The sequence below is a fragment of the Lipophrys pholis genome (genome assembly GCF_963383615.2).
Source record: "Lipophrys pholis genome assembly, chromosome: 15".
In the NCBI taxonomy this organism is placed as follows: Eukaryota; Metazoa; Chordata; class Actinopteri; order Blenniiformes; family Blenniidae; genus Lipophrys; species Lipophrys pholis.
Genome location: NC_137642.1, coordinates 27,800,243 through 27,815,343, shown reverse-complemented (window position 1 = coordinate 27,815,343; position 15,101 = coordinate 27,800,243). Strand labels below are relative to the sequence as shown.

Sequence of the window (15,101 nt, the reverse complement as noted above, 5' to 3'; positions counted from 1 at the left end):
CAAAGCTTCTTACAATGCTTTGAAAGAAATCTCAAAAAGAAAGAAGTGCAAAATAAACTGCTTTATTAAGCTCTTCGATTTTCACACATTTTGACAGTACTGGTTTATTCATACATTAAATATATGGCGCCCTCTATTGGCCAGCCGCCACTGACTGATGGTGTTGAAGGCGGAGCTGTGGTCCACAGAAAGCAGCCGTACATAGCGCCCCCCACTGGTCCAGGTGGGACAGTGCAGTATGGAGGGCTGTAGCTACCCCATCTTCAGTGGACCTGCTGGACGCAACCGGGTGGGGGGTCAAAGGTCGGAGGGAGGACAGTTGTGATGTGACCCCGGACCAGTTCTTCAAATCACCTCGGGGTGAGACTGGGACCATGATGGAGGACTTCATCAGGGACTGGTTAAAGACCCTGGTGGAGACTCCAACCAGCAGGACTTCTGTCCTTCATGTAGACCAGGTCCAGTGGTCAGTGGTTCTGGTTGCGATGGACCCTGATGCTTCGGTCCACCGATCTACCGAAACAGTCGTGGTCCACCGAGTGGCTCCATCAGGTCATGTTCTCACAGGGCTCGTGGTGTTGGCAGTTTTCAAACCAGAACCAGAATCTGAACGTCGTCGTCCTCTTCTGAAGACGATCTGAAGTCACGGCTAACAGACGTTTGACAACAAGGAAGATGGAATTCGTCCCCGGTTTCCGAGCTCCGTCACCTTAAACTCAAAGAGAAAGAAGGAGGCGCACGCCAACAGTTTGTGTACTAAAATAAGGTTATTTACTTAAAAATCGGTACATTGGACAGACTGTATACAGAGTTTTCATTTCCTCGGTAAACTCATAAGGCACCAAAACAACTGAACAGATTCTTCCTGCAGGGGGCGCTCACCACACCAAAACGACCACGTTGGCGCTCTTGAACAGCAACCGGAACGAACGCGAGCTTCATCCACACACAAGTTAGCCTAGCTTAGCACAAACACTGTGAGCGGAGGGAAACGTTGGCGTCAATCCAGATAAAGTAACGCGTTTACTCATTGAGCTAACAGCTTGTGCTAAGCTACGCTAAGCACGCGGAGCAATTCCCTAAATTATTTTACACACAAGGAAGAAAACGCACGTAGAAAAAAAAAACCCTCGTAAAAAGTGCGAGTTTTTATTTCTTTTTTAAATAGTGAAGTCAAGTCAAAGCAAAGCAGAAGTGAGAAACAACCAGCAGGGGGCGATCAGGAGCAAACCTCCACTTCAGAAGATGGAAAACACATTTAGGCTCAAATCCTTTCAAATTTATAGTTTTTTTTCAAGACAATCTAACAATTAAATTTCTAATAAAACACGTTAAACACATTAAGAATTTATCAGAATAGTTGTATTTTTTAAATTTGACCAAAAACGGGAAGCTCTAATTAATCAAGTAGGAGAAAAATTTAAATCTCAAATTTGAGGTTGTTTGTTTTCTGAATCCACACACACACACACACACACACACACACACACACACACACACACACACACACACACACACACACACACACACACACACACACACACACACACACACACACACACACACACACACACACACACACACACACACACACACACACACACACACACACACACACACACACACACACACACACACACACACACACACACACAAAGCCCCGCCCCCACATTCCCCACTTCCTGTTTGCTTTGCTTCCTTCACCAACAGTTATTCTGGAATAAATGAAGGACACACATTAATCTCACTTTGAGCAGGTTCCTCCAATCAGCATCTGTCAATCAAACGTGCGATACGAAACAAACAGGACGGCACACGTTGAGGTGGCGTCTCCTCGTCTGTCCGGAGGAGGCGCGGTAACCACGGCAACAACTTCTGTACACAGTAAAGTTATGTTATAATAATAATAATAATAATAACAACAACAATAGTACCTTTTTCTCTTTATAGTTACTCTACTGGAAGAGTGGAGATACATTTCAATATGGCAGGAGGAAGTCAACATACAAAATAACTTGGCATTTCTCAAGGGGGGGGGGGGGTCAATACATACAAAATAACTTGGCATTTCTGAAATAGAGGAGGAAGAGGAGGAGAAGAGGGAGAAGGAGTAAAGTGGCTCCTTTAAAAACAAGTTCATGTATGATGAGTATCCAAACTCCGCCCCCTTTCAGCTCCTCCAAACGACGTCGTTTCATCTTGTTGTTCGGCTTTCACAGAAAGCGTCAAACCCAGCGAGGAGGTGGAGGAGGAGGAGGTGCACAGTTCAGCCCTGAAGCGGGTCCTTTAGCTCCTCCTCCTGAAGTGAGGAAGGTGACGGAGGAAGCGCTTTAGGCGTCGGAGGCGGAAGAGGAGGAGGAGGAGGAAGAGCGGCCGGTCAGATCTTGATGTCCTGTGATTCCACCATCTTGGCGAGAGTCTTCTTCACTCTGAGGATGGTGAGGCGGGAGGCGGGGTTATGGGCCCAACACTCCGACATCAGCTTCAGCATGGCGCGCAGACACTGAGACAGGAACACAAAGTCCCACAGGGTTCTGTGTTAGGACCTCCGCTACAGACCGCCCTCATGATAACCACTCCTCAGCTCCGACCCCAGTTAAAACGTGTGTGTGTGTGTGTGTGTGTGTGTGTGTGTCACCTCGTCACTGTTCCAGCGGTTGGACACGGTGGGTCGGAGGCCTTTCACACACACCACCTCCAGCATGTCCTCGTAGGATGGGTCTGAGGGAACCAGGTCGTAGTACGGCAGCTGGTAGTCCTCCACCATACCTGCAGGGGGAACGCACACGCACACACACACGCACACACACACACACACACACACACACACACGTTACACACACACGTTACACACAGCCCTGATCACACGCCACCAGGCCGTCCCTCCGGCCGAGCCCGTACCCCCGGTGATGCAGCGCCGGGACATCTCCCACACCACCAGACCGTAGCTGTACATGTCGGCCATGATGTAGGCCTGGAAGTGGTTCTTGTTGAGGCTCTGGTCCAGGACTTCGGGGGCCATATAGCGCCTGGTGCCCACCCGGGTGCTCAGAGGGACGTCCACCTCGTTGGTGTCGCTGCACGCGACAGAAAAACCTGGTTAGTGTGTGAAAGCTGTCGGTTCTTCAGTCGGAACATTTCGGAACGACTGAATCAATCAGAGCTGAAATGATTCTGACGTTAACGAGGTGAGAAGATAAACCGAGGCGGGACTGCGAGCAGCACCTGTTGAACTTGACGGCCAGGCCGAGGTCAGCGATGCAGCAGGAGCCGTTCTTCTTGATCAGGATGTTCTTGCTTTTCAGGTCTCGGTGGGCGATGGCCGGCTTGCCCTGCGTACCGTAGATCTCCGTGTGCAGGTGACACAGGCCACACGCCGCCGAGTACGCCAGGCGCAGCAGGGCGGCGGCGTCCAGCGTGCTCACCTTCAGGAAGTCGTACAGAGAGCCGCTCTCATGGAAGTCCGTGATGAGGAAGAGCTGCGTGAAGGCCCCGGTGCCCTTGATGTCTGCAGCGATGAAGCCTGGAGGAGGAGGAGGAGGAGGAGGAGCACGGCGTTAGCTCCCCACACCCCCTCACCACACTGTATCACTGACCTCCTCCATCCACGTACCCAGGATGTTCTCGTGCCTCATCAGCACCGTCTGGTAGATCTCCGTCTCCCTGAACCAGCTGGCCTCCTCCCGGGTGAAGAACACTTTGACCGCCACCTTCTCTCCTCGCCAGCGGCCCAGCCACACCTCGCCGTAACGCCCCTTACCGATCTGACGCACCATCTGGATCTGCTTCGCTATCGTCCTCTGAACCTGGGGGGGTGGGGGGGATCAGTCTCTCTCCACAGACCAACAGGTCTGTTTCTACCTTTCTGTCTTCATCTACTTGTTTTATTTGATCACTGAGCAGCAGGTGACATAAGGAACTGTGTGTGTGTGTGTGTATGGTTTATTTATTTTTTTCAATCTGTGTGTCGCTCCTACCAGCAGGGGGAGCCCTGAGCCGCTGCCTGAGCTCTGGGACTGATGGATCAGGTCTTTGAGCGACTCTCCTGCGGGGATGAAGACCTCCTGCTCCAGGTCTTTGTGGTAACGCTGCCGCTCGCTCTGCCACTTGTACCTGTCAGACAGCACATGGGGTTAAAGGAGGCCCGCGGGGCTGGAGGCCAGCGCGGGGGCTCAGGTGAGGCCGTACCTGTAGTAACAGACCACGGTGACGCAGATCAACATGCAGCAGCACACCGTCATGGAGATGAGGAAGGCCAGCCAGTGATGGCTGCTCTCTGTGAACACAAACACACCATCGTCATCATCTTCATCCTCGGTCCGAGGTTGCCATAGAGCCCCTGAGGAGAACTACCGGAGGTCTCCTGCGGGGGCAGCGTGGGCTGCAAGTCTCTGTTGCAGAAGTCTGTGTTGCAGCACTCGATGGTCCTCCTCGTCTGAGCTTTGGGAGAGTCCTGTCAATCAAACACAGCAGCCAATCAGAGAGAGGGAGGCAGATGACATCAGAGAGATGGAACCTGACGAGGTTTCACTATGTGTGCGTGTGTGTGTGTGTGTGTGTGTGTGTGTGTGTGTGTGTGTGTGTGTGTGTGTGTGTGTGTGTGTGTGTGTGCACCTTGCACTGGAAGTGTGATCCTTCATACTTCATGCAGCCGGAGGTGAGCTGCACCTCCCCGAGCTCGTCCTCCTCAATAATGGCGAAGCACTGACCATTGGTCCTGCAGACAGACAGTAGTTATTTAAGCTCCGCCCCCCTGCAGCGGCGTCACAGGTGTTACTTAAGCCTCGCCCCCCGACTCACTGGCAGGTGTTGTTGGTGGCGTCGTCAGGACAGTGTCCGGAGCAGTAGCAGCTCAGGAATCGGGGGAGATCCTCGGGGGCGATGGTGGAGTCCTCTCCAGGCCGGCGGGCCTCGGGTTTCACTCCGGTACCCTGCAGAACGTGGTCGGGGTTCTGACCTGCAGCTGAAGGGTGGGTGGGGCGAGGGGGTGGGGGGGGTGAGAGTTCAGACTTTATCTACCCCCCAAGAGCCTCCCAGTGAACATTTACATTCATGAATGCATTTGGTCAATAAGAAATACTAATTAAATCTTTATCATCCATTAAGGACTTAAACATGGGAGGTGGAGTAATAACACCCCCACACACAGGAAACAGGCTCTCACTTTCACATTGAGGGATATTTCCTCAGAACAATGAGTGTTTGTGGTGTTTCACACTCGTACAGGAAACGCTCGAGAGGCCGGAGGAAGAGCCAACGGCAGCAATCAGCTCAACAGCTTCCTGCAGCAGAGAGCGAGTGGAACGGCCACCGACACACCAACTACTCCATCCATATCTACGTCAAAAGTGTTTTAAACTAATCTCAAGAGACACTGCTCACAGAAATATATAAATAAACAATAAAAAAATAAAAAAACTACACTGAAACCTTTGACGCTGACCTGCAGGAGGCGCTATCAGATACAAAGATGCACACAGACAGACATGGTCCCGGGACAGTTCCCTGTGGAACACCACCGTTGAAAGAACTTATTACATTTATGCAGTGACCGGAGTCCAGTCTCACCTTCAGCTTCAGGGGTCAGCAGCAGAACCAGCGCCGTCGTCAACAAGCACCAGGAGAACGCTGCCATCCTGCGGCGGCCCCGCGGGCCCTCGGCCGGTGAGCGCCGCTTCCGATTGGTCCAAAACACGAGCCTGCGATCCAGAGCAGTGTGAGGAGCGGCGGGGGGGTGGGGGGGGGGGGAGGAGATCTCACAATATGTGCTCCTCTGGCGTCTCACTGGATCTGTGGGTCCAGAACCCTGAAGAGGAGGGGAGACAAACAGTCCTGAGACGCTGCACAGCGACTGGCGGCGCCGTCGGGAACTTCCAGCTGGTTTGTTCATAAAGACGTTCGGGAGCGTGAGACCACGGAGGACTGTCCTCTCGCTGCTCTATCATTCATCTCCTTCAGATTAACAGATTTTCTTGGCACACGTTTGGACGATATCTTGAGAGAACGGTGGTTCAGATGAATTCTGTGCGATATAAATAATAATACTACGAGTTCCGTTAGAGGACACGTTCTGTTTCTCTGAAATTGGTTCTGACGTCCAGTGGAAATGCCTCTTTTGTGCGTTTGAGGTTTGATGGGATAAAGCGAGTTGGAGTGTGTGGTTAATGAGATCTGCATCCTGTCCTGCTCTTCCTCTGTGTGCCTGTCACTTCTTCTTCTCTGGTTTTTCACCCCGCCCTTCTCCTCGGGCCCCCCACCTCCCCTCGGCCCCCCGGGTCCCCCTCCTCCTCCTCCTCCTCCTCCAGGCCGCCTTTCAGGGAGGCTGCAGCTCAGACTTTCTGGCTCCTGGCTCATTGTTTCCTCCTCCCTCCTCCTCCTCCTCCTCCTCCTGGCTGTGGATTAGCATAAGAATACCCAGAATCCCCTGGAAGAGGAAGAGGAAGAGGAAGAGGAGGACAGCGCCCCCTGGAACTAATGCTCAATGCAGCACAGTATTTTTTTAGTCCCTGTCCACACGAGCCAAAAATGATCTTTCTGCTCTACATCGCTCTTAAAAACACGACATCATGAAAATAAAGCAAAGCGATGTAGTACATATGCCAGGCCTACAGGTGGCGCCTTATCGCCGCCAGAGGAAATACACCAAAAACAGAGAAGAAAAAACAAAAATCCAACATCTGGTCTCTTTAAACTAATCAGCTTCTGCAGCACCACCTGCAGCAGGTAGTCCGCCGTGTTGTTGCTGTCACAGAGCGGGGGGGCGGGGTTACAGCTCGAGAGGCGGGACCATGACATCATTGTTTTCAGATAATGTGTATCTTGTCCGCCCTCACGTCAAAGCCGAGGCAGCGTTTTCTAATTTCTCTACTCCGGAACTCGTTTCCGTGTTCCTGAAGCGTTGACAGAAACGATGGTTACGTGAAAGAGTGTTGTCATGGTGATGAGCCATAGTCTCATCAATGGAGGACTCAACTTCCTCACAGTGTGTGTGTGTGTGTGTGTGTGTGTGTACCTGGCTGTAGACTCCATGGAATGACAGCGTTGGCGCTCGGCTCCATGGGAAACGTGAAGCAGGTCAGAGCTTCATCACCTGAAACATGAAAAGGTTTCAACCATCAAAAGAGGAGACGACGACGACGTCCTGCCGGCGTCTCAGCTCATCCCTGACGAGGAGCTTCGTCCTCGCAGAGACAAAACTCAGCTGACGTGACTGAAGCAGCGTGAAGAACTACAACACAACTGCGAGCCGAAGCTCAGAAACCACAAACTGCAACCTGAGAAGATCCTCAGAGGAAGAACCAACATTTTCCATTAAAGGATCAGAGGAGCTCGTCTCAAACAAGTCGCTCATTTAATCAATTCAAATTGATTATCAAAAAAAGCAGGCAGCTGTTTTATTCATTGATCTGCTGCTCTACTACAAGCAGCTGCTGTTCTACTACAACCTGCTGCTGCTCTACTACAACTTACTGTTACCTGCTGCTGCTCTACTACAACTAACTGCAACCTACTGCTGCTCTACTACAACTTACTGCAACCTGCTCTACCCCAACTAACTGCAACCTACTGCTGCTCTACTACAACCTGCTGCTGCTCTACTACAACTTACTGTTACCTGCTGCTGCTCTACCCCAACTAACTGCAACCTACTGCTGCTCTACTACAACCTGCTGCTGCTCTACTACAACCTGCTGCTGCTCTACTACAACTGTCAGTAAACCAGCAGGTTGGTTTTTGAAGGCTGGTGAAAGTGTGTGTGTGATGTGCATCGTCTGCAGCAGCGTCCATGTTTTCTGTGCAGTGGAAATCAGAGTTTATCCCCCAGACAGACGACACCTAATTTAATAAGAGTGCAGTGAGATCACCAAGAGCTCAGATCCAATCTGACACACACACACACACACACACACACACACACACACACACACACACACACACACACACACACACACACACACACACACACACACACACACACACACACACACACACACACACACACACACACACACACACACACACACACACACACACACACACACACACACACGATTAACTGTCCTCAGCAGTCTCGAGAGCAGCCTGCTGGTCTCAGTGTCTCCTCCCCTCCCAAATGTCCAGGTGTTCATATGGAGTACTCTTCTGTCAGGTTGTAGTACTCTCGTCTCGCCGGTCTCACTACCTGCCTCATACTGACACACAGGTTTAAAAAAAAAAAAAAAATAAAATAAACACCTGTAGGAGTACGAATCCCTCTCTTCCCGGCATCACCTGCCCCCCGGAGTTACATCATTATGATTCTAAATCACTGAGGATAATTCAAGGTCACACCAACAACTAAGGTTTAAGGCTGCGCTTTATTGGAGACAAACAGGAGGCTGGAGGTTCGTCCGTAGACGCTGTGTTAGTCGACTGGGTCGGGGTCAGAGGTCGGACTGACGGAGCATCAGCAGGGCGGCAGGATCAGTGTGAGAAGAAAAGTAAATCCTCCAGAGGAGTGAAGAGGAAGTGAGTCACTTCTCCACCGGGGACACACGGACGCGCGCACGCACGCACACCCACGAGCAGAGAGAGTTTGAATTATTCAGGGTGAGGGGCCGGTGTATTTAAAGCTCCGATCGATGGCATCAGGAGGACGAGTGGAGCCGGAGGAGGAGGAAGAGGAGGCGGCTCTAACCTTCATCAGACGTCACGACAGAGAAACTCCAACACACACACACACACACACACTCACTTTTTTTTTTGCTGTAATCTGAGTTTTCATTTCGCGCCTGCCAGTAGAGGAAGCTGCAACAGGAGTCCAGCAGGAGTACTCGAGTACACTGCAGTGTGAACAAAGATAATAATAATCTGCTGAAAGCCACAATGAAGCTAACGTGCCATCATGCTAAATGGGAAAGCTAAATGCTAAACGCTAACCTCCAGAGTCCTGCAGGGAGCGACGAGCCTTTAAGATCAGCGACGGCCGGTGAACTGAAGCTAATTACAGAAGATTCTCAAATCAAGTGGTGAACCTTCGTGAGATTCTGAGGTCTGTTTACACGACAATGGAGCAAAAGCGTCGACAAATGCGTCAACGTGGCCTGGGATTACAGGACATTGGCCTGGTTTAGAGACTGAAGTGACTGGTTCCAGGTCTGGACTTGGACCGGTTCCAGGACTGGTTTCAAATCAAGGTAAACTGGTTTGGGACGAGGGTCTCTGAGGATCCAGACTTCTTCGGGACAGGTTCTGGACTTGAACGAGGCCTGGACAGATCCGGGTTCTCGACATGGGGTTATGTCCCCACTCCCCCCCCCCCCCCCCCCCCCAAAGGTCTTGAGGTGAACAGTGTGCAGTGGGATGACGGCCCCTCACAGGTTCGAACCCCGTCTCCCTGCAGAAGTTCACCTTTGCCACACATCCAGGAAGGAATGAAAACAGGACGATTCAGCAGGAGAGAAAACATCTCTGCAGGAGGAGGAGGAGGAGGAGGAGGAGGGGCAGGGAGAAGAGGAGGAGGGGCAGGAGGTAAAGAATCGTCCCTCTGTGTGCTTGGCTCCTATTTACTGCCTTTATCTGCTGCAGCAGCGAGGCAGGACGTATGCAGGAGGAGGAGGAGGAGGAGGATGAGGGTGGATTGCATGTTTTCCTCTCTGGCTCAGCCACTCTGTCTCCAGACTGGGGGTGGGGGGGGGGGGGGGGGGGGGGGGGGGGGGGGGGGTAGGCAGACAGAGCTCTAGATGTGAAACCTGATCCCCTTCCCTCCTCCTCGTCCTCCTCCTCCGCTGCCACCTCGCCAGAGAGCCTCCGAGACTCCCGCAGTAATCTGATCCTCAGCTCCCAGACTGGAAACACACTCCAGGAGAGCGGAGGAAGAGGAGGAGGAGGAGGAAGAGGAGGAAGAGGAGCTTGATGACAGAAAAAAGTGGAAGTGAAGCTTTCAGAGCGGTAACGTAGAAATGAGAGGAAGTGGATGAGCTCGTATGAGATGAACGGGTTCCTCAGTTCTACTGATCCAACACTCTGATGGTTCCGTTTCCACGTGGAACCCGACACCTTCTGCTCACGAGGCAACAACCAGTTTATCTCCACAGCAAATACTTCTACCATTTAACTACACAATCAGTACAAACCCAGTAACCTGGAGTATCAACAAGCCCGATACAAACGATATGCCAAGGCTACGTGTTGCTGCCTACACCTCCTCTGTGTCGACGCTATGTCACCTCCATCAGCCTCTATCGATGCTACGTCAGCTCCACCTCCTCTGTGTCGACGCTATGTCACCTCCATCAGCCTCTATCAATGCTACGTCAGCTCCACCTCCTCTGTGGCGACGCTGTCAGCTCCACCTCCTGTGTCGACGCTACGTCACCCCCACCTCCTGTGTCGAAACTACGTCACCCCCACCTCCTGTGTCGATGCTGTCACTTTCATCAGCCTCTATCAACGCTACGTCACCTTCATCAGCCTGTGTCGACGCTACGCCACCTCCACCCCGTGTCGACGCTACGTCACCTTCATCAGCCTCAATCAATGCTACGTCACCTCCTGTGCCGACGCTACGTCACCCCCCACTTCCTGTGTTGACGCTACGTCATCACCAGTTTCTATCGACGCTACGTCACCTCCACCAGCCTCACAGTCTTCAGTAGTCTCTCTCCACTCTGTGCTACTGTAGACTGAGGTGACGGAGCTGCTGGTGATGAGAGGATCAGTCACTTCAATCATGGTTAGCATGTAGCATCGCTGGTGTGCGAGTCTGAAACTCCTTAGCATGTAGCATGTAGCACGGCTGCAACCAGCTGAGCGGCTGAAGTACTAATTGACATCAGGCTAACTCTGCTGGTGGTGCACCAACTCTTTCTCCTCTTGATATTTTATCAGAACATAATCTACAGTCCGTCTTACTTGTCGTTCTCCTTCACATTAAAGAACCTCCAAACTGCGACGTCGCCGATTAATGACGTCACGTAACACTAGCCAGGTTGTATCGGGGAGCTTTACTCGAGTAAAAGTACCCCAGAAAAGTATCAGACCTGATATTGGTTCATCCCTAATCTGCCGCCAGGACAACGTGTTGTAAGTTTAATGCAGCATCATCTGCATATGGAACGTTTCTTCACGCAGAGCGCCGAGCCGGGACCGCTCCGACCAGCCCGTCGCTTCACAGAACATCAACTCACTGGAACCAAGGCGGCATGAATGTTGTTTACATTCTCAACTTCAAATACTAAACTGTCATTGACATGTCTGCGAGGTCGATGACATCACGGAGGAGGCGGAGTCTACAGCACACCCGACCAGGTGAGGGGGCGTATCCAGGACCCTGTCAGGGGTCACCAGAGGTCACACACTGAGTGGGCGTGTCCTCAAGGCAACGACGTACGCGAGTCGACGTGATTGCACGAGAATAAATCGTGAGCGTGCGCCGTCCACTCAGGAAAAAAGAAGCTAACAAAGCATAGCGGAGCATTGTAGCCGTAAAGCTCCGGCGTGGCGCGGGTCGCTACGTCACTTCATCCTGCGTTTCTATTGGTTGGCTAGTTGACGCAGCGTCAAACGTGACATTTTACGCCGTTGGGATTCTATTGCGGGTTGTTTTTGGTTGCCGCGACAACGGCCGCCTTTAAACCGTCTCTCGGTGCGACCAAAGATCTAGAGCCGGGAGATGAACCCTCCACCGCTCGGCCACACGGTCCACGTTGTCGGCCATCGCGGTACCTCCGAGCTCGCTCTATTTCCTCGCCAGATTAGTGTTGGCGATTGAAAACATGGAGGTCCAGATGAAGACGAAGACGAAGACGAAGACTCGGAGAGACGGCAGGAGACCGAAAAACAACAAGCTGCTTTTTAATCGAGAGATAAAACTTAATGAGCAAAGTCAAGGTGAGGCTCCGCCCCCAATGGCTGACATCTTAACGGGACCACTTGAGTCGCCGCCGACAGGAAACAGCCAGGAAGAAACGGACCGAGATGGAGGAGTACAAAAGTAACTAAATACAGGAGCTAAAATGATCCAACTGTGAGGGAGCCAATCAGTTTTATTGATCGGCTCCCTCACAGGAGCAGCAAGCCTCCGAAGCATAATCGAGTAAAATATGTCCAATAAAGTAAATAGTTTACCAGCCACTACAGGAACAAAGTAAGTAGTACTTTACTATTTACTGCAGACCAAAAGTAATTAGCTACTTTACTAGTCACAGCCGAAACAAAAGTAACTAGTTACTTTCTTCATCAGAGCAGAATCAAAGTGACTAGTTACTTCACTAGTAATTGAAGACCAAAAGTAACTAGTTACTTTGACAGTGCAAAACAAAAGTAACTAGTTACTTTACCCGTCACAGGGAAACAAAAGTAACAAGTTACTTTACTAGTCACAGGGGAAACAAACGTAACTACATACTTTCCTTGTCTGAGCAGAATCGAAGTAACTAGTTACTTCACAAGTAAGTGAAGACCAGAAGTAACTAGTTACTTTGTGAAGTTCCCGTGTAATCACGAGTAACGTCAGATATCAATTTTAATATTTTATTTCATGAAGGTTTGAGACGTTTCACTTCCGCTTTAACGAAACTTAAACTTTTTTTTAAAACGGAAACAATCAAAGCTGATGCTAACGGTTAGCCACCATGCTAACAACAAACTGCTGTCACCGATGATTTAAGAACGAAATAAATCTTCAAACCAAAAAACATCCGAGCAGATTTAACATTTCAACGTTGATTCTTTTGGCTTTTTGAACAATTTTACTCGCTTTTCCGTGCGGCTGGGGGCTAGCTCACAGCGGCTACCGGAGAGCTCGAAACTTTGAAAACATCGAGAAACAAAAGGAACGTTAGTCGGATAATAATCACGAGCTCGAGTTTGACGCAGGATTGTGCGTATTTTCACCGCGTTCTGTGGTTAATTTATGCGTGTTTTCGGTGCCGTTTGAGGGGAAATGTGCGCGGAGCGAAGCTAACAGGAATGTGGCTAACGAGCCGTAAACAGTCTGCGACACAAACTCGCGACTAAAGTCTCAAAAAAGTCCCGAGACGAAAACGAGATTCGGTCCGAAATGTGCGCGAAAACACGTCAGAAGTCACAAGTTGAGATTTCAGCCACGAAAAGATGAGTTTAACACCGAAACACGCAAGAAATTAACTTTTCTTTACCCCGCGACATCAACCTGGTCCGGATGCGTCTATCACCTGGCGCCAACACACACACACACACACACACACACACACACACACACACACACACACACACACACACACACACACACACACACACACACACACACACACACACACACACACAATGTGTTACACAATGTTTTACTAAAATCTGTCGGTTCCACTAAAACTAACAAACACGCATAAAAGTGCGTTAAAGATGACGCAGAGTCTGCGCGCAGGTCGCGGGTCTCCGGTCGCACAGTGCGGCTGTTCCAGCAGGTAGTCGGAGGTCGGAGCGAAGTTTTTTTTCTTTTTTTCTTTTTCCATCTTACCTTGTGTTGTTCTTTATTTTCTCCCGTTTCGTTTAACTCTCCTCTGGGCTTCTTTCCTGCTCTTCTCCCCGTCAATTCATCGTCTCGGTCCGGGTCCACTGTCCGCTGCAGGAGGCCGCGCTCCGCCTCAGCTTCTGGAGCCTTTCCGTCGGTCTGCGGTCCGAAGAGGCTCCGCGGCAGTGGGCAGGAACCGGAGCGCAGATCGTCTCCGTACGGAAGAGCGCTCACTCCGACCGGCGGCGACTCCCTCACGTTTGGACTACAAATCAGACAGTCTTACAATTTCAATTGATCCGTGATGTAAATTCATAACAATTTTTTTCTTTATTTAAATTCAGAATATTTCATATGAAACACACTGCATTATTATGCTAACCTCTATTTTGGAAATAAAATATAATAAACCTGTAAAACTCCAGAAAAAAAAAGCATAATTGTTGTTATTGTTTAAGTTCCAAGTGAAAATCTTATTATCTGATGGGATAATTATTTTTAATTTCCATAATGTGTCTGTATATGTGAGAAACTGAAATTATTTTACTTTGGAGACTGCCTCAGTGAGTTTGTTTTTGTAAACATCTTTCAAAGTTTGCAAAGCTGTGAAGAAAAATTTTCAAATTCGTCTTTAAAAATTAATTATTTTCTTAATTCTTCATTAAAAAAAAGCAGTTCTTTGTGTTGGTTTTTCTGAGATTTCTCAAATCTGTAAAATAATGATCAAGTGTAAGAAAGGAGTTGTTCACCTGTTGATGATCTTAATTTTTCAGATTGAATGTGATTCAGATTTTCTCTCCTCACATTTCATGCTTGAAAACTGATTTTTTTATTAATTCAGTATAAATGTCCGGTCGCGTCCTAGTGTGACAAAAAAATGTCCGAGTGAGACCTCCAATTTTTGACTTTATGTCTATTTCAATTCCAATCACAGCCCCAGACGGCACAACGGGCGCCGCCTGGCGGCCGCCAGGGCCCCTGCATCTTCACTTTTCCCAAAAAGACAAGCAGACACCATCACACTCATCAAATTGAAAAAATAAAGTAACATCAATAACATAATAAAACAATTTTTACACAGTAATATTCTGAAAACAATGTCTGTTTCCATCGAAACCGCAAAAAAAAAAAAGAAACACTGAAAGAGTGGCCTGGCATGTAGTTTGCATTTTGGTCCACTAGTAGGCGCTGTTGTCAGTTTGTGTACTGAAAGCAAACACACACACATGCAGCAGAGAACAATGAGCTCTAAACATTAACGGTGGGAGAACATTCTAGTGGACAGTCCGCCAAGTTGGATTGTTATTATGGTGACTGTCAAAATATAACCACCCGGTTGGATTGTTATTACGCTGTCAAAATAAAACTACCAAGTTGGATTGTTATTACGCTGTCAAAATAAAACAACCAAGTTGGATTGTTAGTATGGTGACTGTCAAAATATAACCACCAGGTTGGATTGTTATTACGCTGTCAAAATAAAACTACCAAGTTGGATTGTTATTACGCTGTCAAAATAAAACAACCAAGTTGGATTGTTAGTATGGTGACTGTCAAAATATAACCACCAGGTTGGATTGTTATTACGCTGTCAAAATAAAACTACCAAGTTGGATTGTTATTACGGTGA

The 15,101-nt window shown here is 49.4% G+C and overlaps 1 protein-coding gene across 2 annotated transcripts; it reads right to left on the bottom strand.

Moving 5' to 3' along the window:
• Positions 1-747: 747 nt before the first annotated feature.
• On the bottom strand, positions 748-13,647 carry LOC308121230 (bone morphogenetic protein receptor type-1A-like). 2 transcript variants are annotated; one of them, XR_013936086.1, is made up of 14 exons: positions 13,478-13,647; positions 7,013-7,090; positions 5,569-5,806; positions 4,801-4,963; positions 4,615-4,717; positions 4,354-4,453; positions 4,189-4,276; positions 3,978-4,113; positions 3,614-3,806; positions 3,226-3,523; positions 2,902-3,077; positions 2,639-2,769; positions 1,601-2,503; positions 748-1,450 (listed from the first exon to the last, which is right to left on the bottom strand). XR_013936086.1 is itself a non-coding variant. In XM_080482368.1 (13 exons), exons 3-13 carry the CDS (start codon positions 5,633-5,635, stop codon positions 2,378-2,380), a joined length of 1,581 nt encoding a protein of 526 aa, XP_080338494.1. In that variant the 5' UTR covers positions 5,636-5,806; positions 7,013-7,090; positions 13,478-13,647; the 3' UTR covers positions 748-2,377. The 2 variants fall into 2 exon arrangements, 1 of the variants encoding a protein (XP_080338494.1); XM_080482368.1 differs by having other exon boundaries at positions 748-2,503.
• Between the last annotated feature and the right edge of the window lie 1,454 nt (positions 13,648-15,101).

Coding starts and splice junctions, on each gene's coding strand:
- LOC308121230 (XM_080482368.1), bottom strand. CDS start 5,635: ATGGCAGCGTTCTCCTGGTGCTTGTTGACGACGGCGCTGGTTCTGCTG. Junction 3,524..3,613: donor GAGGCACGAGAACATCCTGG/GTACGTGGATGG, acceptor CTCCTCCTCCAG/GCTTCATCGCTGCAGACATC. Junction 2,504..2,638: donor ACCGCTGGAACAGTGACGAG/GTGACACACACA, acceptor TTCCTGTCTCAG/TGTCTGCGCGCCATGCTGAA.